The sequence below is a fragment of the Ahaetulla prasina genome, chromosome 4 (genome assembly GCF_028640845.1).
Source record: "Ahaetulla prasina isolate Xishuangbanna chromosome 4, ASM2864084v1, whole genome shotgun sequence".
Classification (NCBI taxonomy): Eukaryota; Metazoa; Chordata; class Lepidosauria; order Squamata; family Colubridae; genus Ahaetulla; species Ahaetulla prasina.
Genome location: NC_080542.1, coordinates 111,308,074 through 111,333,236, shown reverse-complemented (window position 1 = coordinate 111,333,236; position 25,163 = coordinate 111,308,074). Strand labels below are relative to the sequence as shown.

Sequence of the window (25,163 nt, the reverse complement as noted above, 5' to 3'; positions counted from 1 at the left end):
CTTTATCTGCAATTCCATGATCCTATGCCTTGTGTCAGTGTTCACATAAATACAAAACTGTTCGTTGTTCTCTGGCTTACTATTATTGGCTTTCACTACTTTTACAGCAGTTGTGTAAAAAAACCTATCTTTAAAATGCATGTTTATGTCAAATTTTTATCATCTAAATCTAAATCTTAAATCAGTTTTCACTTTACTATTATTTCCATTGTGACACAAATGTAATATTTTTGAACATACTAATTTTATGTGACAAGATGCAGTTTGAAAAGTAATCATTATAATGTTTGCTAGCATGCAAGAGGATGAGTAAATATAGCACTGGTTATCTTAGCTTTGATTAAACTTGAAAGTTTTTTAATACGAAAAATCAACATATTTTGTAGAAGACATTTTGGGCTACTAATTGACTAGCCTTTGTTTAGATGAATATAAATACATTATTGAATAATGCTAAATTCTGTATCAGAAATATTCCTTTCATTGCTTTATCTTTGCAGTTTGGATTATGTAGACTCTTCCTCAATTAAATTTATTCAAGCTATCAGTCCATAGCAATGATATAGGCATTCCATGCTTTAACTAATTAGATCAGTGATATTTCTATTATTCAAATAGGCGCATTTTCTCACTTTATATCAAGACTTTCAATTTGTCTACATGTTCAGCAAAACTGCATTGGCTACCAAAATCTCACTAACTATGATTGAAGCTGGTAAATTATGCATAAGATTGCAGCCCAAAATATTTAACTTTTTTTTACAATAATGAAATAGAAGCTAAATACAATTTTTATTGATTCCTATTGACAAATGAGATACTACTTTTTTAGGAACTATAAAGATAGAATTGTAAAGCAATATAAACCTGAAATACATGTATATTTCTTATGAAACATAAATGTCTTAAATCTGTAGACTTTTATATGAACTGTTAAAAAAGCAGAACCTTGACTAATGTAAGCTAATCCGGTTTTCATGAAAGAAAAGTTCTTATAGTGTTTATGCTTTCTGGCAACACTTGCTCTGATGTTATTCAACTGGTTAAAGTAGCAAAATCTCACAATGACATACCTGTGATTAAACGCCACAGATTTCATCTTCTGCATAAGTATATAATTGCACAATTCCTCACTACTTGTGCTTGATTCAAAATTTAATCAAAATTAACATTAAAATGTCTGAAGGAGGGATGTCTGAGGGGGAGGTTTTTTTAAAAATCAAGATGTCAATCACATCTATGCATTCAAAGCTCCACTCTTTTTACATCAGATGTACTTTGATTGCATTTTTGTAGCTGTCATGTTGTCTTTTTACACTTATCCCTATGAACACCACCAAATTTAAGTCCCACTGCTTATAATTTATCAATGCTAAATACAATTTATTTCCCAGTCGCTACAATTATCATTACTCGTACCAGCAACACTACTACCAACAATACAGATCCAGATATTCGCATTAATACTTACCAATTAGTAAGCGCTTCCTTGTTCTAACTGATCCACAGTCCACACCGCAGGCAGAAAATTTTGACCAGGTTGTGAACAGGCAGTCATCTTGGCAAGGAATTTGGCAGAGTTGGGTTAAGGGTGGTAAAGGCCCTGCATATTTGAGGCATTCACCAATATCAGCCTGGCTGCCATCTTGTTTGCGACATGTAATAGCTAGAAGCAGGAAAGCAGAAGGAATTATAATAAACTGACAGGCCTTTTATTGGTTAGACAACGTAGCAGCTAACAATAGGCACCCACATTTGATTTAGAAGCAAGGCAATATGTTCATGAATAATATTATTTCTCCTGGGAACTCTCCACAATGGGTTTATTTTCAAATATTAGGAAACACAGAATAATGCATATTTCCCATATAATTCAAATCAGCAGTTGATCCACATAAAGCGACACAGAAATATAATACAAGTATACTGTGAAAGAAAGAATAATACTATATATTACTCCCACTTTACAGCAAAATTTAACTTCTATGTATAGTTAATTCTAATAATAATAGATTTATGGAGGGAAAAAAAACCCTGATTCTTGCTCCAATTCTAAATATATTGAGATAATGCATATGTAAAAAATAAATAAATCTGGAAACAACTCATCTTGGAAAATAAAATTGGTAGGAAAGTCGAAACAACATGCATCTGAATGAATGAAGTTTAACAAAACAAAAGATCTCCTTTCCAATAACAAATAAAGAAAGTTGTAGACATGAAAACATTTGAAATACCATTTCAAGGCATTTGATAATAGAATACATACCTATATCTTACAAAGGACAAGACAGAGCCTATTGGAATGATAGACTTGAAATTATGGGTTTAGAAAATTTAGAACTACGCTGCCTTCAGTATGACCTGAGCATAGCTCATAAAATCATTTGCTACAATGTCCTTCCTGTCAAAGACTATTTCATCTTCAACCACAACAATACACGAGCACACAATAGATACAAACTTAAAGTGAACTGCTCCAAACTTGATTGCAGAAAATATGACTTCAGTAACAGAGTTGTTAATGCCTGGAATGCACTACCAGACTCTGTGGTCTCATCCCAAAATCCCCAAAACTTTAACCTAAGACTGCCTACTGTTGACCTCACTCCATTCCTAAGAGGTCTGTAAGAGGCGTGCATAAGAGCACTAGCGTGGGTACCGTCCCTGTCCTAATGTTCCCTTTAATTGTATTCATTTATTCATTTTATGTATTCAATTTATGCTTATACATATATATATTATTTAATATGTACTCAACAAAATAAATAAATAAATAAATAAATAAATAAATAAATAGATAAATAAATAAATATTGGAATAATATTTTATTTCATGCCATAAGCAAAGTGCTATTTTTGACTAGCAATTCTACCACTTCATAAAACTCTTATCAGCCATGCATAACTCATTATCTCCAGCATCTTGTCATGCAACATAGAAAAGACTGCCTGTTCTAGTTCTATATAAAAAGGAAAAACTAAACGAAATGCTTTTGGTAGCTAGCCATACTCCTTGTTTTATGGAGATTTTCTTCTTAATGTGTCATGCTGATTTTTTAAAAAATACTTCCAATAATGTATGGACTGGGGTCTAGAAGATGATTTTATTTTGCAAATAAGACCTTCCCAAGAATTAAAATTTCAATTACATTCATTCAGCCAAGGATAGGTAGTCGTCAACTTATCACCAAAACTGAGCCCAAAATTTCTTTTGCTAAATGAGGCAGGCCCACAGGAAACTATCATAAGGCAATGGAACTGCAAGTTTGTTTGCAGGAAATACAATCATCCATATGTCTTACATGGCCTATATGCAACATCTAGAGCAGGGGTAGTCAACCTTTTTATACCTATTGCCCACTTTTGTATCTCTGTTAGTAGTAAAATTTTCTAACCACCCACCAGTTCCACAATAATGTGCCATATATTGTCACCTGCGTATGCCTCTCGCGCATCATGGATTGGGTTTGGGGGGGGTGCCGGCTACTAGCTTTGCTTGTCTGTTACAGCTGTGTGGTGAGGGGGGGAGATGCATGAGCTATTCTGGGACGAGGCTCTTTTGTTTGCAGTCGCACTATAGCACCATTTAGTTTCACTTAGGTAACGTGAACTAAACTTATGCGCGGCCAATACAAATAGTATATTTTCAGAAATTTAAATTGTCACGGGGAATTTTATGAAAACCTAATGAAAATGTTTTTAAATAATGCTATGAAATTTTTTTAAAAAGTCAATTAAATTAAAAAAAGGAAAAGTGCTTCAGTATCGGACAAAACCCCTACTGCCCACCATGAAAGCTAGAATGCCCACTAGTGGGCGGTAGGGACCAGGTTGACTACCACTGATCTAGAGAAAGACAAAGGGGAAACACCAGTTCCTCAGACCATCTCAGCTGCAGGTAGACAATGAGATAATGAAATTATTCAGGTAATATCTTCTGAAAAATTAATTTGTCCTTAGATATCTCAAAGCTGTGTCAGAAATAAATCAGTTTGGCTGCACAGATGATAGTGTAAGAATATACTAATATGAAATTGATTTGGGAATGGGAGAAGGCTTACAATGTGAAACTGCTCACACCTGATGGCTATCTGGCATGAAATGAATTATCGCTGTCAAGGTATATACAGGTAGCATTCCCTAATCCCCAAACATCTTTGTTAGTAACAAAAAGTGTTAATAAAATTATTTAATAAGACATACAAGAAAAGCTTTATAGTATGCTTATATGCCAGTCCATGAAAACCTTAAATTTATACATATTCTAAAACAATTTTAAATTGCATATTCTGTCATCCAAGTCCAACTTTTTATTTACACAGTGCAAATAGCATTTGAGACTAAAAATCAGTCTCTTATCACATTGTGCCAAGCTAATAATTAATCACTCCGCTCACATTAAATTGATTACAAGCATTAACACTAAGAATCAGAAAGGTGCTTATTCTGGATTAACCACGAAGAATTGTAAAATACTCTCATAAACCGCAAGGACGCAATTGCCAATTATATCCAATTTAACAAGCATCTAGTTCACTTAACATACTGTTCAGTTGCTTGACATCTCAGGTTTCCTAAAACAGTTATCCAAAATAAACTGCACTTCTAATTTTGCAGACAGAAGACTGATATAATTGTAGCTGATAGTATTGTTTAAACTGTATCACAAGGGGACCTGGATTCATAAATTAATATTATGTGGATAATTAAATATAAAGTCTGCCCTGTGTATGAAAATCATTTTTAATGAAAAAAATCCCTAAACCATTGATATTGCCTAGTCAAATACAACCAAATTATACAAGCTGTAAAAAAATGTACTAAAGTTATTAGATTGCTTTAAGATATTTTATATTTCATACAAATTATGCATTATTTATTTATGTATATTTGTAATTACCTGTTATCTTCAAAGACAAAACTTTCATGACCCCACTTTTTCTTTTTAAATCACATATTTACTCTGAAAATATATGATGAAATACTGAAAAGGCAATATTTTTCTATGAAAAGATTCTCAGCCCTGATGTTCCCACAGCGTATCCCACAGGCCAATTTCCAGTGTGCTATATTGTACAAAATTGTTATGCAGTTGTGCAAAAATGTTGTAAATTAAGAATGTTTTCAGAAATAGGAGTGTCAATAGTTTCTTTTTATCAATTAACAAAATGGAAAGTAAATGAACAGAAGAGAAATCCAAATCAAATCAATATTTGGTGTGACCACCTTTTGCCTTCAAAACAGCATCAATTCTTATACTTGCACAAAGCCAGGGATTTGTAGGATTAGAGTCAGGTGTATGATTAACCAATTATACCAGGCAGATGCTAATGATCATCAATTTCATATGTAGGTTGAACCACAATCATTAACTGAAACAGAAACAGCTGTGTACGAGGCTTAAAACTGGGCGAGCAACCGCCATCTCTGCTACTAAGCTGAGGTTGTAGAAAACAGTTTCATGTCACAGGTCATACACCATGGCAAAATGAACACAAGAACAAGGCACAAAGTAGTTATACTGCATCAGCAAGGTCTCTCTCAGGCAAAGATTTCCAAGCAGACCGGAGTTTCCACAAAGCACAAAGAAATGGGCAACACTGTAAGACCATAGATGCAGTGATCGACCAAGGAAACTTAATGCACAGATGAAAGACACATCATACTTACTTTCCTTCAACACTGGCAATGCCATCACAACATAATTGGTAGAAACCAGCAGGACCCAGGTATACCCATCTACTGCCCAGAACAGTCTGACCAGAAGTGGTCTTCATGGAAGAATTGTGGCCAGAAAGCCATCAGCCAAAACAGAAATGCTAAGTGACTCAACAATGCATGAAAACATAGGAACTCAGGTGCAACTCAGGTGAAAAATGGCAGCAGGTGCTCTGACTGATGAGTCAAAATTGGAAAGATTTGGCTGTATCAGGAGGCAATTTGTTCACAAAAGGGCCAGAGAGTGGTATGATAATAAATATCTGCAGGCAAATGGAGTTAGAGATTTGGTCAGGATCAATAGTGTCCTCAATGCTGAGAAATACAGGAAGATACCTATCAATGCTATAGAACCAGGAGATGTATGATTGGCACCAAATTTATTCTGCAGCAGAACAATGGCCCCAAACATACAACCAAGGTCATTAAGAACTATCTTCAGCATAAACATGAAATCCTGGAAGTGATGGTTTTCTCTCCTCCAGAACCCTGATCTCAACATCATCAAGTCTTTTTGGGATTCCATGAAGGGACAAAAGGATTTGAGACAGTCTACAACCCATAGAAAATCTGTGGTTAGTTCTTCAAGATGTTTAGAACAACCTTCCACACCAAAAATGGTGTGGAAGGGTACCTAGAAGAATTGATACTGTTTTGAAGTCAAAGAATGGTCACACCAAATATTCATTTGATTTGGATTTCTTTCCTGTTCATTTACTCTCCATTTTGTTAATTGATAAAAAAAAATAAACTATTAACCCTTCTGAGAGCATTCTTAATTTACAGCATTTTTGCATAACTGCCTAATATTTTTGCATAGCACAGTGTGTTTGTGTGTGTATGTATACACACATACACACAAAATTATCCACACGTTTTGTTTATTGATAATACATAATGACTAATGATAAATACAGAATGACTAATCTCCTGAATTTCTAAATTGATCTATTCAAAAGATCTGCATCCAGCTACCTATAAAGTTTTATTTTCTTTTTCTGTGCATCATGAATTTTTAGTGTAAGGAGTAAGAAGTCATGACTCCTTTCACTATTTTTAACCTAGATATATTAATGTATGTCAGATACTTAATTGAACTAAACTAAGTGGGGCTTTCACATAAAAATATTCACATCTTTGGAAATTTGCTCTTTTCATGTTAGTTTTTGATTAGACATACCAGATACCCTGATACCTTTTCTGTTCTTGTTGCAGGTTTTGATTAAGTAAGACCATTTTGATTTTTCTAAGTTCAGGTTTCATTTGGAAAAAATATATTTTATTTATTATTTTACAAGGAAATCCTACTTTTTTCTCAAAAACATCAAAGTAGCAAAGTGGGTCTGTCTTTGCATTTTATATACTCTGTAGCATTAGGATTAGTTGGTACAGTATACTGTGCATATAAGGAAGAGATGTCAAAAAAAGTCAAGATGATAGTGGTGAAGGTGTGCCTGAAGTCCTGCTCTATTTTCCTTTGCATTGCATAGGCAGCACATGTAAAAAGGAGAAAACACTTTGACTGCACAGTTGTGGATGCCACCATGTCTTTATAAAATGCTTCCCTGTCTCCCACAGGTGTCCAGGAAACTCATGAAAACTCATTGACTTCGGAAGTTGCTGCTATATGTAATAATTTATTTTAAAATAATTTTAATTAAAAAAAATTAATTTTTTTTTAATGAACTCTGATGGCCAGAAATTTGTTTAACAAAATGTATTTGGCCACCCAATTAACAAAAGTGGGTGGTGTTTGTTTAGAACTATTCAGAATAACAGAGTTGGAAGGGATCTTGGAGGTCTTCTAGTCCAATCCTCTGCTCAGGCCCTATACCATTTCAGACAAAAGGTTGTCCAATCGCTTGTTAAAAACTTCCAGTGCTGGAGCATTCACAACTTCTGGAGGCAAGTCGTTCCGCTGATTAATTTTTCTAACTGTCAGGAAATTTCTCCTTAGTTCTAGGTTGCTTCTCTTCTTGATTATTTTCCATCCATGGCTTCTTGCCTGTCTTCAGAGGCCTTGGAGAATAGGTTGACTCCCTCTTATTTATGGCAATCCCTTAGATCAGCGGTTCTCAACCTGTGGGTTGCGACCCCGTTGGGGGTCGAATGACGATTTGCCAGGGGTCACCTAAGACCATAGGGAATATGGGAAATATACTGTGAGTCAAAGAATCGTGCTCCAATGGTTGACTCCACAAGCCAGCTGCAGGCTCTTCAAATCGCTAGCCGAATTCGGCTTCAGGCACGATGAATTAAAAAAGAGAGAAATCTTTGCTCTGATGTCTCCCTCTCAAGCCAGCTGCAATCACTCCCAATCGCTAGCCTAATCTGGCTTCAGGCATGATAAACTTAATAGGGGAGGAGTCTCCGCTTTAATGCCTCTGTCCTCAAGGCAATCGCAAGCAGTTCAGATTGCTAGCCAATAGGACTTCAGGCGCAATAAATTCAAAATGAAAATAATTTTACGGTTGGGGTTGCCACATTGTGGGGAATTGTATTAAAGGGGTCGCAGCACTATAAAGGTTGAAAGATGACAAATGAGACTTCGTCGAAATGTCACCAAGACATTTCCAATTTTAAGTGGGAGAAAACCTGAATAACCAAAGACCTACATACAAACACCCGCGAAAACCTCAGAAAACACACACACACACACACACACACACATATATATATATAGGTCTTTGGTTATTCGGGTTTTCTCCTGCGTAAAATTGGAAGTGTCTCTGCGACATTTCGACGAAGTCTCATTCGTCATCTTCAGGCTTCAGCTTCGTGCTTTTGGGAGCAATGTGTGATTGCAGCTGTTTCTTCCTTTTTAACTGCTAGTGGGGGTTTGAACTGATTGGGTGGTAGCTTTGCTGTGCTCTGATTGGATGGGGTTTTTTGTGCTCTGATTGGCTGGGGGCGTGTCCTGTTTCATATACTCCCATGCACCGCCTGCCCCACCACATACATTGGACAAACCAACAGAAGAATAAGTGCATGCATTGAAGAACACAAGAATTCAGTCAAAAAAGAGGAACCAACTTCTTCCCTGGTCCAACACCTTAAAGCCACAGGACACGATATTGACTTTAAAAAGACCAGAACTATCGCCAAAACTGAACACTTTAACAACAGAATAATCAGAGAAGCCATCGAGATAGAAAAATGCCTACACAGCATGAACAAACGAGATGATACCTCCCGCCTACCAGCCATTTGGAAACCCGCCCTTATTGACAAACGAGTCCCTAAGACTAGAAATGACACCGGACCCACACTCACGAGGTCCACACAGGATGTCACCACCAAACATCCACCCAGAAAGCAGACCCAAACCCACACTGATCAGGAAGCACGACCAAGGACCAGAAGCCAGACCGCAGCTGCAACATTAGCCATTTCAAACCCCTCCAATCCATACATACAGCAGACAGACACCCACTATGAAGATGTAGCACGACCACAAACACAAAGCCAAACAACAGCAATGCAGCTCACCAGCTCAAATCCCCCTGCAACTCAGACTAATCTGAGCACAACCAAGCCCCCACCCAAACAGGACACACACCCAGCCAATCAGAGCACAAAAAATAACCCCATCCAATCAGAGCACAGCCAAGCTCCCACCCAATCAGTTCAAACCCCCACTAGCAGTTAAAAAGGAAGAAACAGCTGCAATCACACATTGCTCCCAAAAGCACGAAGCTGAAGCCTGAAGATGATGAATGAGACTTCGTTGAAACATCGCAGAGACACTTCCAATTTTACGCAGGAGAAAACCCGAATAACCAAAGACCTACATACAAACACCCACGAAAACGTCAGAAAACAAACAAACAAACAAAAATGTAGAAGAATTTAGCAAAGCCTTTTGAATAAGGCCAGAATTTTTAAGAATTTAGTCAGGTTTTTGCATTTTTCATTTGCCACTGTGTATTTTGATGGTACTCTGGGGCATGTTTTATTTATTTTCTCAAAGTTGCTGATGCTATTAACACAATATGTGAATTGGGTTATTGCGTTAAGTACATTGCAAGAAAGGAGCAGGGGAGAGAGAAGTAGAGGGAACCTGAAAATGTTTTCACTGACAGAAGTGAAAGAAAATTAGTTTCCAATTAAAGTTGTGGCATATTCATTTACATTAGTATGATTTGAAACAAAAGCACAATTATGCAAGAGAGATAGAGTCAGAGTTCTCTTGAAGGATTACTCTTTCGGTTAATTTTCTGATTCACTCCTGAACTCACCCCAGCTCAGCATGATTTAAAAAAAAAAGAAAGCTGAAAATATAATCATATTATTTTAATTATAATAGCAACACTTGCATTTATTCCAATTACAGCTGGGAACCGACAAGGGTAAGCTTCTTCCATGCTTTCACTTAATTTTTGCCATCTTCATTTAATTTCTAATTACCCCAGGAAAAACAACACCCAAGTTAAATGAGAAAGATTAACTGTCAAGCATATGCATTTCCTTCTGATGTATCTAAACTCGATATCCACATCTGGCACAAAAGGCAAAGCCAAGACTGAAAGCTATATCTTTCTATTGCTGCTTTACTATTCATTTATTAATTTAATGACAGACATTTCCCTCTCTAGAAGAAAAGCCAAGGAGCAAATGGTTGGATGCCTCTACGTACAGCTTAGAGCAGAAGAGTACAATGCTGAGCTATTCAGGGGCTACATAGCTAGGGAACTGCATAGATCCTCTAAAGCAGGGGTGAAATCCAGTAGGTTCTGACAGGTTCTGGAGAACCGGTAGTGGAAATTTTGAGTAGTTTGGAGAACTGGCAAATACCACCTCTGGCTGGCCCCAGAGTGGGGTGGGAAGGGAGATTTTGCAATATCCTTCCCCCAGGAGTGGGGAGGGAATGGGGATTTTGCAGTATCCTTCCCCTGCCACGTCCTCCAAGCTACACCACACCCACCAAGCCACACCCACAGAACCAGTAGTAAAAAAAATTGGATTTCACCACTGCCCTAAAGGTTGTCATCAAACTCCAGCATTGAATGTGAAAGAAAAGGGAAATTACTAAAACCCTTGTGGAGCAATCGTATTAGCTGTGTTTAATTACTTTAATTTGTTTTAATTAAAATGCAAATTAAATTAAATCAAATTGTGTTGTTATCCTGGCCCCAATTTTGTCTTGGCTTAATATCTGGAGTGCAGCCCTAGTGTGTTAGTTAAAGGCCACTCACGTCTCTTGTCCTGAAAAATGATGTGCTACTTGGTCTGGCGGGATTCTAGGAAAGTGAAAATGGAAACTACAGCAGATACAGCAGCAGTAACAGCATAATCTAGTCAGGGGTGGGCTGCTGCCAGTTGTAACAACCAGTTCGCCCAGAAAATGTGAGCATGCATGGGGTATCGAAAAACTAGCGATTATATAGGACATGATAGTGCCAAGGCAGGTGGGCAGGGCCAGCCCTGGTCTAAATTACTGGTTCACCCGAACCGGTCCAAACCGGCAGCAGCCCAGCACTGAATCTAGTGCTCCTCAGCAATGAAGAGAATGCTACTCATGTCATAATTGCTTCTTGCTGCTGCTTAGCTGTTCACTTACTGGAAAGATTTCCAAATTGATATTGAAGATAGGATTTTGTTTAGAGCTCCTACAGTTTATATGCTAAATCTGGAATTGATTGTGTACTATCATTAGAATCATTAGAATAACAGAGTTGAAAGGGACCTTCTAGTCCAACCCACTGCTTAGGCAAGAAATCCTATACCATTTCAGACAAATGGTTAACCAATTTCTTCTTAAAAATTTCCAGTGTTGGAACATTTATAACTTCTGGAGGGAAGTTGTTCCACTGATTAATTGTTCAAACTGTCAGGAAATTTCTTCTTAGTTCTAGGTTGCTTCTCTTCTTGATTAGTTTCCATCCTTCTTGTCCTGCCCTCAGGTGCTTTGGAGAATAGCTTGACTCCCTCTTGTTTGTTGCAATCCCTTAGATATTGGAGCACTGCTATCATGTCACCCCTAGTTCTTCTTTTCATCAGACTAGACATACCCAGTTCCAGCAACCATTCTTTATATGTTTTAGCCTCCAGTCTCCTTATCATCATACTAACAATGTTCTGTCCTTGGAGCTGTATATATTGAATAAAAGGACACCTCAAAATGGAAGCACAGATTCAACGGAACATGAGTAGCTGAAGAAGGAAAAATCTTCATGAAACTGTAAATACAAAGTGATATGATGAATGTCATGAATCAGTTTTAGTGTTTCTAACCTCTTGCTTGTAGACCTGGACCACATGTCTCCTGGGCACCTGGGCTGTCTTGCCGAACATACCATGGTACAAGTTGGCACCGACGCCATTTGTGTGTCTTCCATCTGCAGCAAAACAAAAAAAATCCCAAAATGTCTACGTGAACCAGGGGTGAGTTTCTATTGGTTCACCCCAGTTCATGCAAACCGGTAGTGGCAGCGATGAGAGGTTCTGCCCACCCACCCAGACGTCACCAAAAACACTCTGCACATGTGCAGAAGCTTCTGCGCATGCATGTATCCACATGCTACTGATAGCGAACCAGTAGCACCGGAATTTGAATCCCATCTCTGATGTGACCACAGGTCACAATAATTGTTGTGTTTATTTTCAATAAGTTTAACAAAATGGCAACCTCAAGCTGATCCTTGCTGGTGCTGAAAAATAGGATCATACCTGATTAATACTTGGATGGCAAGGAAAATTTAAAAACAGCAATCGTCATTATCATTCAGAAGAAAGCAATAGCAATCTATTATTTTTTCAGCAAGAAAACTGCATACATGCGCCTATCACCGTTTCATTACTTGCAGGGGATTCTAAAGATTCTTAAATATACACAGAAAAATAAATATGTGACTTTCCATTTAACTTCATGTTTTTCTGTTTACTTACACTGACATTAAAGTTAAATCTGTTATCTTTACCCTGATTATCTTCATATCTTTTAAAGAAAAGTGGCTGAATGGCAATTTTTGTAGCCAGCAACTAAATCACGTGTGTTAAACTTGGGCTGTCACGTTGTCATCACGTGATGTTTCACGTTTTTCCCCTTCACAGAGCTGGTATGGGCGTGGCTTGCATGAGACACATTTGGCTGTGGGCCACCAGTTTGATACCTCTGAACTAGATGGTTACTTGCATTTAGAACTTTTCAGTCTAATCTATAACCTTGGGTTTGCCTGATCTTCCATTCAAGCACACATCATCTAAAACATTAATTAGCTTTCTGAAGCTAACCCTTTTTCCAATGCTGGATATATTTACGTATATAATGCTGGCTTTGTATAGTTTCATAAATAAAGAAAAATGGCAATCTGCTATCAAGGTATAAGTCCCCCCCTCCCCAAAAAAACTTCCACTTCTCTCCATGCATGTAAAACGGCTCATATCCAAAACATTTAAGTGTGGTTCTTGGCCTCCCCAAAAGGTGATTCTTCTGTGTTCTAGAGCAGGGGTCTCCAACCTTGGCAACTTTAAGACTTGTGGACTTCAACTCCCAGAATCCCTCAGTCAGCAAAGCTGCCAAGGTTGGAGACCCCTGTTCTAGAGTGACAGAGGACAAAAAGAGTTTTAGTTAAAAAATAAAATGTCACCTATAAAACACGCAGACAGGAGGAGGATCACAGTCTTTTTCTTCATATAAGGTCTCTGGGCAGTCACGACCCCCATTTGCAGGGAGCTGCAAGATGACTCGATGTCGAGATTGTTTTGTCACAGTAACAACTGACCCTATGAACAAACATACAAACATCCATTTTGCTTCTCTTTTTATTGGACCGCTGCACTGAAATTTGAGAAATTAGAAAGACATTGTATAAAACAACTCCACTGGTTGCTGAATCCTTTAGAATACATTTTAAATATATTTGAAGAACCATAACTAAAGCAAACTTATTTTAACTACTAAGTTAAAACAAACTATAAATAAATGATGTAATTGCACAGGAAAAAACAAATAATTTATTATACTGTCATAGTTTATATCTGAATATTTTATAAAGTTCTCACATTTATTTTCAAAGTGATTTTCTATATTTATATTCAGTTTAGCCATAATGCCCATGATAGCTTACTTTGGAAGTTTGTATCTTATGTTTAATATATCATAATATATATTAATTTAATATATCTTGATTTAGGTATCTAAGATCATCAGTATTTTATGCATATCTCTCGCTTACAGTCAAATGTTGTATTTACCTCTTGCACACACTTCCCAAACTGTGCTGCACCTCTGTGTATCCTTCCTGACCCACACTGTAATATTGTTTTGATCATAGCTAATCTTGCAGTTTGTTTCTATCAACTGTGGGCACTTACTGATATGTTTATATTGCCTGACTAATAACCAAAGCATTTTTTATTGCTGATCAAGAATTAGAAAGATCCAAGTTTATTTCACCATTCAATTATGAAGCTTTCTGAATGAGACTATTATAATCTTTCATACTTACCTAACAGAATGGAATAATAAAAGTAATATAGGTGTGGTGGAACAGACTTCTATGCATTTCCTTGTGTTCTTGAATGAAATATGAGATATGAATGCAATTCATAAATAAATCATCTTGTTTAATAGAGATGCCAATCCTGACATCCAGCATAGTTGCTTATTGCTGTCATGTTTACATGCAGGTGCAAATGCAATATATCTTGATGTTAAAAAGAAATGACTTCAATATTGCAATTAAAAAAATACCGAAGTATTGTCCACCCTGTGCATTACTTGACACATATTTGACACATTGGAGTCACATCAGGGGTGAAATCCAGCAGATTCTGACAGGTTCTAGAGAACCAGTAGCGGAAATTTTGAGTAGTTCGGAGAACCGGCAAATACCACCTCTAGCTGGCCCCAGAGTGGGGTGGGAATGGAGATTGTGCAATATCCTTCCCCCAGGAGTGAGGAGGGAATGGGGATTTTGCAGTATCCTTGCCCTGGAGTGGGGAAGGAATGGGGATTTTATCCTTCTCCCGGAGTGGGGAGGAAATGCAGATTTTGCAGTATTCTTCCCCTGCCACACCCACCAAGCCACACCATGCCCACTAAGCCATGCCCACAAAACCGGTAGTAAAAAAATTGGATTTCACCAGTGAGTCACATATCTAGTTTTTCTTCTTCACTATCATATTAAATATTTCAGGCACTTATTTAAAGCCTAGAGTTTCAAAATGCTCTTTGTTTTCAGTTACGGATTTAATCTGTCTAATCCTTTATTAGTTGGTAGATACTTTAATTAGCAACCAGAGTGGTTGTAAAAGTAGCCCTATATTGATCTCTCGTTTTACACAACATGGAGCGCAGGCTGTGAACTAAACAGGGTATCTCTTCAATACAACAAGGACAGGACTTCAGCAAAGAAGAGGTGAAAGCAAACACCATATGTCACAAGGAGATTAATTCACATGAATGAGGAATTATATTATTGACTGTAGCAATAACAGTGCATACATATTAAGATAAATGCCTCCTGCTAGAGACAAAGGAATAAGGCAGAGATATGTGGGCAAGATTCAGGCCATCAAAACTACTTTGGAAATATAATTAGGATGTAGAAGAAGTTCAAAAGAAATGTAGCATGTAGAATTGTAATTGCAACCAGTTACATTAAACATCTGGTAAGATATGCTCAATTAAGATTCCTAAACTTTATCTGCATGATGTTTATTTTTTTCAGAATAATATTTTAATATCTATAACTTCTATCTTCTATGAAAAATATAGAATAAATATGGAAGAAAAATATCTCTTTATTCTACTATTGTTTATATGTTAAAAAAGGCATAAATCCTCTACACTGCTGAATATGAAGGAGAAATTTATTGGATACCGATCTGGTGGTACCTCAGTACTCATCATTAATTGGTTCTGGGATGTGTGATGAGTACCAAAAATGATGACAGATTTTTCCCATAAGGAATAATGTAGTGAGTCACAAGGCAGCCAACACAGACAAGTTCTAGCTTATGCATTGTGTACCAAACAAACAATGAGTACTGGGACAAAATTTGCATGTCAAAATGCATTGACTATCAAATCTGATGAGTTTTAAAGCAGCTAAATTCCAATGTATTGTATATCAGGTCACTTTCTTAATTTCAATTATGACCCTCCATAAAGTAAGCAAATGAAATCAATACCAGCACAAAGTCAACTCAAAAACATTTCTGCTTAAAACCATATTAATTTTTACTAAACTGAGAGATCCATCTCAATAGGAAGGTTAGGCTTTAATCAATGGATTAAAAAAAGATCAGAAGAAATAATGAAGGCTATTTACTAAAACATAATGCTCTTAGAGAGGGGAAAATAAATATGAAAATCACTAAGAATTACCGATATCTTTCAGAGAGTGGTTTTGGTGGTCAAGATTGTGAAGAAGATGGAACACATTAGCATCAACTTATAATTTTCATTATCTATTTTTACTGTTTGTTCAAGGGATTTTTTATTTGTTAATGCATTTCTTTTTCATTTGATCTGATTCAATTTACATAGATATGTGAAGTCTTAATCAGGATAGGCTACAAATCAATCTATCAATTAAAATTATTGAAAAGAGAAACCCTGTAATTGTTGCAACTATTGCACAGAATAACAGAAACAGACATACAATTGTTATCTTCCTACATATGTCTGATGTAGAAAGATTTGTTCTGGAACAGAAAGTTATTGTACACATTATTTTCCTCTGGCCATTTTTAAAAGGGTGAAAGATATTCTTGATACAGGTATGTTACATTTCCTACATTTTCTCCCCAAGAGGAAAAAAAACCCCTATTACTTTCTAATCAAGCCTATAGCACTCAAATGCTAAAATAATTGACCAATAAAATAGAATTTCAATGTGTTTTGGAAGTAATTGCAGCATATTTAATTACTGCTCATTTAATTCTAATTTTATTAGCAGCCACTGAAAAATCAGTTACTGTTAAAACTAAAAGTTATATTTGCTTACATCACATTGAAATCTCACTACATAAACCTTGAAGACTTGTGATGAGGTTAACAGCCTGAAGAAGGAATTCAAATTATTTATCTATAAAACTCAAGCACAGTACCTTCTCGACATGAAGAAGGACACAGTGTCCAATCACTGTAAGGAGTCACAATGCAGTCTTTCCTGCAGGGCAATAAACAAGGTCTAACAGTTTCAGGACGAAGGTTTTCGGGACACCTATAAAAAAGCAATGAAAACATTAAATGTGCAGTGAAAGCCATATGGTACTTGTCAAAGTGGTAATAGAAAAGGAAAGATGAAAAGGAAAAATTTTTTTTAAAGAAAATGTCATTACCTTTCAGAATCATGGATCACTTTGTTCCTTTTTTCCACATTGAAATTTCTGTACCTAGTGTTTATTTTTTCATTCCAATAATTCAGAGGAAACCTCTGTTAAACCATAATAACGGAACAATATCATAAAAATCTTCTCTAAACTCCAGAGAATTTCTGCAGTTTTTGTGGTTATGCAATGGAATACAATTTTCAGTGTAATTCAGTAGTAACTATATCAGGATAATTTCATAGGCTGATCTCAGTCATAAATTTTATTAACAGGACTTTGAATGGAAGCTGTATCTGAAGACTGGAAAGATATTTTGTTTTGTGCAAGAAATAGGATGGGGAATTTACTCTAGGGAAATGCACACTAGTCTGATTAAATCAGAAAGCAATAAACTGCCAGATCATAATTCAACATGGATTATAAAACAACTGAAAACAAAATTATTACCATATGGTAGGTTCAACACATTATTCCCTATTATTTCCTTACTCAACTGTTCATCTAAAGGTGTCTATTGCACATTCCGTCTTCTGATCATAGTATTTGTTTTCTTGCCTTTAAATCAAGCTGTTGAGGTTATAATTACATCTGTAGCTATTTCTTTTTCCTTCTCAGACCTCCAACCCTATCCAAGGTCAAATTAAACTAAAGTATTATAAACTGAAGTCTGTTACTCTAAAAATAAAGCCAATAATATTGATTGTACCTTTTCCCACCAATTCTTTTTATTAAGAGAAGTAAAAACATGGTTCTCATTTGCACTTTTATGTACATCTTCTGCTCTTTAAACCTTATTAAGGGACATGAGCATGATGATTTAAAAGATTAACTAATATATTTCTGTTCTTCCTTCACAAGACTTCATCTATTATATATTGTTACTATCTTATTGGAAACCTAGTGATCAATAGATCCATTTGGAAACAACACTTCTAATAGATGCAGCTGTTTTGTAAGTCAGAACAAAATGAAGTTTCAATCCAATGCATTTGTATGAACAAATTTGGACTTGGTTTTTAATATTATTCTGTTCTGTTCTGAGTTCCATTCTGACATGGAATTATGTCCCAACGTATCTATAAATACAGGTACTTTAGAAGACATTTAGGTACTAGCATTATATTTACTTTTTGGGTGGTACTTGTCCCATGTTGAGTCTCACACAGATGACTTTCCTTGTTTGCATTCCAACAGCACAGGTAGCTTCTCCATTCCAACCAGCAGAAGAGTTGAATGCAGACACAGAAGTATCTTCTATGCATTGACCCCACTGTCCAGTCTGCCAGTGATAAACTGTACAAGGATGATCATTGCAGTTGCGTGTTTCCTGTAGCATGCTGCTGTTTGGGCACTGAAGACCACCTAAAAGAAATAATGTTGGAGTATATAATAGGGGAAATAAAAAGAATTTAACTATAATGGGGAATGAATAGATAATATATCTAATATCCTTACACTTCCACCCAAAATACATAATTTTAATCAAGGTAGATGAAAAAAAAATAGTTAAGCATTAAGCTGTTTGTTGTGCTAAGCTTTTGACTGAATGGGCTCTTCAGCTGCAACCTGAATGCTTCTCTGATAATAAAATAAAATACAACCGTACATCTAGAAAACACATGGAAAGGAAACCTGTCCAGTCTTTTCTCTGATTATATAATCTTCTACTGTATGTCAGATGCTTTTGTTTGAAATCATAGGCTAAAATTATACTTTCATCTACAACTGTCAATGATATCCTTTTGCCATAAGATATTGAATAGGGGGTAGAATTATGTCAACATGTGCTCCAGTTTGTATTATCTCCTCTTCTTCATATTTCCCAAATGAACAGTTCCAGAATTAATTCACCATGCCATTATTTTATTATATCTGAACTGGGAAATTGTAGTCAACAAGACTAGGAAATTTCAGCATTTGAACCTAGATTTAAATTAAGAAGGCAGCAGCCAATATTTTTAATTCTTGTAACCAAAGATCCCTAGTTAGAATATAGTGGGAAAGTATGAGTAATTATAAGCAGAAAAGAGACCCAAGGTTTATGAGTCTTTTGATACATCTGAGCTATGTCAATATAGATGCCCCATATTATACTTCATTTTTCGATACAATAAGTAATAATTTAAATTGATATGAGAGATTGTGGATGTTTAATCTAAAAATCCATTAAATCACATTACTTTGGACAATGATAAAACTGAATTAGCATTAAGAGACTACTTTCATTGCCTATGGCTATCAGTATGTCTTCAAATGAATATCACTAACAAACAAAATATTAATGGAAAATTACAGGCTCTCTCTCCATTGACCATATCATTTAATAAGAGTTATTTTTTGTAGGGTAGTTTTGTTTTAATTTTCCTATCCAAGCATATAGTAGAAATGAAGTATTTTGGTAACCTTATATTGTTCACCTTTGCAATATTGGAAATTCAATGAAAAATGAAAAACCATCACTTGGAATAGAGGCATTGAACACTGTAATAATCTGGCTTAGAATATTTGCCCTTCTAGCCTATTCTGTACATTTTGATTGACATGCCTACTGGGTCTCAGACTAATATGTAATCTTTCCTTGTTGATGCTAAACTATGATCCTATTTCCATATTTCTTTTTCCAAATACAGTATAAGAACTTCAGAGAAAGGGGAAGAGAATAAAGGTTTAATAAAGCAAACAATAGAGATACTGTAAATAGCACAGTTTCTTTTGTCATTTACAACCCTTATACTTGATTGGAAAAGGTCTCTCCTATGTAAGTATACAGAATTAATCTCTTTTTTTATTCTAATTTTTAGCTAACAACAATTAACCAGGTATAGTCCTGTTTAATTTTTTAAGGGGAGATGAATTTGGCCAGATGTTACCACCAAACATGGCTGATCAGACTCAACGATAAACAAATATGAGCCCTGAACGTATGCATTGATGAAGTTACAAAAATAAAATCCTATGCCTAACCATTTCATGGTTCTCAAATGGATTTATTGTCAGGTTAGATTATTTAGAACTATGTTTTGTGTTACAAGCAATATTACTGCACAAATCACGGGATCTATGTGAAAGAGAAATTTCTTACACTGTCTATCAATAGGGACTGAACAATTTCTTCAATATTATATACATAAGACCCCAAACAGTTTTATATTCTGTTACTTAAAGTTTAATGATCATTAACACTCATTAGTAACTGAATGAGCATTAGCATACATCAGTACAGAATATTACGTGGAACTATGGAGATACTATCCTATCAAAGTGTAAATAGATTCATTAGAGGAATTAATCAACTAAATGCTTTCAGGCAAAAATTAGTTGAGTTGTAAGACAGATATGTATCATCGAATCAGACATATACATGAATATAAAGAAACGTAAGTTTACAAAACATGCAGTCCGTAACCATGTAGGCTACAAAAAAAGTAAAGCTGAGATTATGTGTGTGAAACTGTGTATACACACACACACACACCTCTATATCTATATCTATATCTATATCTATATCTATATCTATATCTATATCTATATCTATATCTATATCTATATCTATCTATCTATATTAAGGTAAAGGTTCCCCTCACACATATGGGCTAGTCATTCCTGACTCTAGGGGGCGGGGCTCATCTCCGTTTCAAAGCCGAAGAGCCAGCATTATCCGAAGACGTCTTCATAGTCATGTGGCCAGCATGACTAAACACCAAAGGCACATGGAACGCTGTTACCTTTCCATCAAAGGTGGTCCCTATTTTTCTACTTGCATTTTTTACGTGCTTTTGAACTGCCAGGTTTGCAGAAGCTGGGACAAGTAATGGGAGCTGACCCCGTTATGCGGCACTAGGAATTCGAACCACTGAACTGCCGACCTTTCGATCAACAAGCTCAGTTTCTTAGCCACTAAGCCACCGCATCCATATATATATATATATATATATATATATATATATATATATATATATATATATATATATGTGTGTGTGTGTGTGTGTGTGTGTGTGTGTGTGTGTGTGTGTCTTTGGTTGTTCGGGTTTTCTCCCGTGTAAAATTGGAAGTGTCTTGGCGACATTTCGACGAAGTCTCATTCGTCATCTTCAGGCTTCAGCTTCGTGCTTCTGGGAGCAATGTGTGATCGCAGCTGTTTCTTCCTTTTAACTGCTAGTGGGGGTTTGAACTGATTGGGTGGGAGCTTGGCTGTGCTCTGATTGGATGGGGTTATTTTTTGTGCTCTGATTGGATGGGTGTGTGTCCTGTTTGGGTGGGGGCTTGGTTGTGCTCAGATTAGTCTGAGTTGCAGGGGGATTTGAGCTGGTGAGCTGCATTGCTGTTGTTTGGCTTCGTGTTTGTGGTCGTGCTACATCTTCATAGTGGGTGTCTGTCTGCTGTATGTATGGATTGGAGGGGTTTGAAATGGCTAATGTTGCAGCTGCGGTCTGGCTTCTGGTCCTTGGTCGTGCTTCCTGATCAGTGTGGGTTTGGGTCTGCTTTCTGGGTGAATGTGTGGTGGTGACATCCTGTGTGGACCTCGTGAGTGTGGGTCTGGTGTCATTCCTCGTGTTAGGGACTCGTTTGTCAATAAGGGCGGGTTTCCAAATGGCTGGTAGGCGGGAGGTATCATCTCGTTTGTTCATGCTGTGTAGGCGTTTTTCTATCTCGATGGCTTCTCTGATTATTCTGTTGTTAAAGTGTTCAGTTTTGGCGACAGTTCTGGTCTTTTTAAAGTCAATATCGTGTCCTGTGGCTTTAAGGTGTTGGACCAGGGAAGAAGTTGGTTCCTCTTTTTTGACTGAGTTCTTGTGTTCTTCAATGCGTGCATTTATTCTTCTGTTGGTTTGTCCGATGTATGTGGTGGGGCAGGCGGTGCATGGGATTTCATATACTCCTTGATTTTCTAACTCAATTTTGTCTTTGGGGTTTCTTAGGATGGTGGATATTTTTTGGTTTGTGCAGAATGCTGTCTTGATGTTATGTTTGTGGAGGATCTTGCTGATATTGTGGTATTAGTCTTTTGTTCCTGAGCTTTGGTGTTGTGGCCTCTGGAGTTCTGTGATGTGATGTCTTAAGCAGATGGCTGTGATTCAGCATCTCGAAAGCACTAGCCTGAAGATGGTGAGTGAGACCTACTCACTCATCATCTTCCAAGATACTCTCAACCTTACATGGGAAAAGACCCAAATATGCCAAGAGCTACCTATGCCCGTGAAAACCTACAAAAACATGTATGTATGTATGTATGTATGTATGTATGTATGGCATTTTTAAATGGCATACATAACACCAAACATGACCTGCTCTGTTTCTGTTCATCTATACTTCAAATTCCCAGTAATAGTATACTAGTGCCAGGAAGTAGAAGTTTTAAATACATCAGGGATTAATTATTTCTTTTCTAATTTTAAAAAGCAACTAAAGGGGGATATTGAGATGTTTGTGCATGTATACACTACCCTCATCAGAGAAAGAGGTAAGATTAGTAATTTTATTTCTTTCCCCATCTTATCCTTTCTTAATTCTTAACCAGAATTATAATCAGGTTTGTAAGTTAAATAATCAAGTTAAAGATGCCTTCATTATCCTTCTTATATAAGAAAGAGATGACCAAAAGTCATGTTATCACATGATACAGAAAGAAGATTGATAATTATTTAGCTACAGCAATGACCATCAGAAGCCATGTTCTATAATTAATTAAGTCACAGACTTTTTTCTACTTATAATATTATATTCCTTTGCTATTTTGACACCAATTCTTCTATTGACTTGAATATAAGAGTTTGGGGAAAATAATATCTACTAGTCTCCCTTGAATTCATTTGAATTCAATTTGAATTCATTTGAATTCAATTTGAATTCAATTTGAATTCAATTTGAATTTGAATTCGAATTCAATTTGAATTTGAATTGAATTCAGTTGAATGCAGAATTCCAGAGAATAGCTAGAAGAGATAAGAATGCATTCTTAAATGAACAGTGCAAAGAAATAGAAGAAAACAATAGAATAGGGAGGACCAGAGATCTCTTCAAGAAAATTGGAGATATGAAGGGAACATTTCATGCAAAGGTGGGCATGATAAAGGACCAAAATGGCAGGGACCTAACAGAGGCAGAAGAGATTAAGAAGAGGTGGCAAAATTACACAGAAGAACTATACAAGAATGAGCTTAACATCCCTGATAACCACGATGGGGTGGTCACTAACCTTGAGCCAGACATCCTAGAATGTGAAGTCAAATGGGCCTTAGGAAATCTGAGCAACAACAAAGCTAGTGGAGGAGACAGTATTCCAGCTGAGCTATTCAAAACCCTAAAAGACGACGCAGTAAAAGTGCTACACCCAATTTGCCAGCAAATTTGGAAAACTCAACAATGGCCACAGGATTGGAAAAGGTCAATTTACATTCCAATTCCAAAGAAAGGCAATGCCAATGAATGTTCAAACTATCGCACCATTGCACTCATTTCACATGCTAGTAAGGTTATGTCTAAAATCCTACAAGCTAGGCTCCAGCAATATGTGGATCGAGAACTACCAGAAGTACAGGCAGGATTTCGTAGAGGCAGAGGAACTAGAGATCAAATTGCCAATATATGCTGGATCATGGAGAAAGCTAGGGAGTTCCAGAAAAACATCTACTTCTGCTTCATTGACTATGCTAAAGCCTTTGATTGTGTGGATCACAACAAATTGTGGCAAGTTCTTAAAGAGATTATTTGTCTCTTGAGAAACCTGTATGCGGGTCAAGAAGCAATAGTGAGAACTGGACACGGAACCACTGATTGGTTCAAAATTGGGAAAGGAGTCCGGCAAGGCTGTATACTATCACCCTGCCTATTTAACTTGTATGCAGAACACATCATGAGAAAGGTGGGGATAGATGAATCAAAAATTGGAACTAAGATTGCCGGAAGAAGTATCTAGACAGCGTACTAAAAAGCAGGGACATCACCCTGCCAACCAAAGTGCGTATAGTCAAAGCTATGGTTTTCCCAGTTGCAATGTATGGCTGTGAAGGTTGGACCATAAGAAAGGCTGAGCGCCAAAGAATTGAGGCCTTTGAACTCTGGTGCTGGAGAAGACTCCTGCGAGTCCCTTGGACTGCAAGGCGAACAAACAAGTCAGTTCTAGAGGAGATCAACCCTGACTGCTCTTTAGAAGGCCAGATCCTGAAGATGAAACTGAAATACTTTGGCCACCTAATGAGAAAGAAGGACTCACTGGAGAAGAGCCTGATGCTAGGAAAGATTGAGGGCAAAAGAAGAAGGGGATGACAGAGAACGAGGTGGCTGGATGGAGTCACTGAAGCAGTAGGCAGGAGTTTAAATGGACACCAGAGGATGGTAGAGGACAGGAAGGCCTGGAGGAATGTTGTCCATGGGGTTGCGATGAGTCAGACACGACTTCGCAACTAACAACAACAAAAAGTCTCCCTTGAGTTTGACTTATACATGCCATAATTCATTTCTAGTGTGCTTTAACAAACATTGTAAATAGCAGTGATATGCATATTGGGAAAGATTACACTGTTAACTGATTATTTAGATTGTCAGGCACCAATTTTTGTTCTTTCATCTGGAAATAATTATCTTGATTATGACACCTATGAAAAAACCAGAACTACTTTCATAATTTAATTATGATATTCAAAAAGGTAGAAGGAATTCCATATGATTAAACTGCTTTGTCATCAAAAACTTCCACCCTGAGAATTGCCAAAACATTACTAATCTTGCAGGGAGGATAACCTGATATAGTCAGATATTCCCTGTGTTACTATGTAAAAGAAGCTTCTGAAATTTGCTACAGTCTAAAATGAGTTTCATTTCATATAGAGATAAGCAATCTGCATTGACAGTATCCTAATTATCTTCCAGATTCTGGGATCATTTTTGCCAAATCCAAAAACCTGTTATCTCTTGTCTTTCCCCATTATCTGAATATATTTCAATAATGGCACTTGCCTAAATATGGTTTCATCAGCTCCCAGCCATTGTTGCAGATTTAGCAATACGTTAGATATCTAAAATGTTCCACGCTGGGTGTGAACAAAGGAATATAGTTAATATCTATTGCCTTAGAGAAGCTAAGAGCTTAAGGCTCAATATTACTTCTTTACATGGCTCTCAAGTCTTTAGCATCATGAAAAATTAAGCATGAAACAATTT

General features: G+C 36.6%; 1 protein-coding gene across 3 annotated transcripts in view; it reads right to left on the bottom strand.

Moving 5' to 3' along the window:
- THSD7A (thrombospondin type 1 domain containing 7A) overlaps positions 1–25,163 on the bottom strand; it is a 302,477-nt gene that overhangs the window by 67,582 nt on the left and 209,732 nt on the right. For all 3 annotated transcript variants that reach the window (XM_058181258.1, XM_058181256.1, XM_058181257.1), the window contains 5 exons: positions 18,131–18,365; positions 16,779–16,894; positions 13,310–13,445; positions 11,955–12,058; positions 1,472–1,666 (listed from right to left, as the gene is read on the bottom strand). In XM_058181258.1, coding sequence (XP_058037241.1) covers positions 1,472–1,666; positions 11,955–12,058; positions 13,310–13,445; positions 16,779–16,894; positions 18,131–18,365 — 786 coding nt within the window. The remainder of the gene's footprint in view (positions 1–1,471; positions 1,667–11,954; positions 12,059–13,309; positions 13,446–16,778; positions 16,895–18,130; positions 18,366–25,163) is intronic.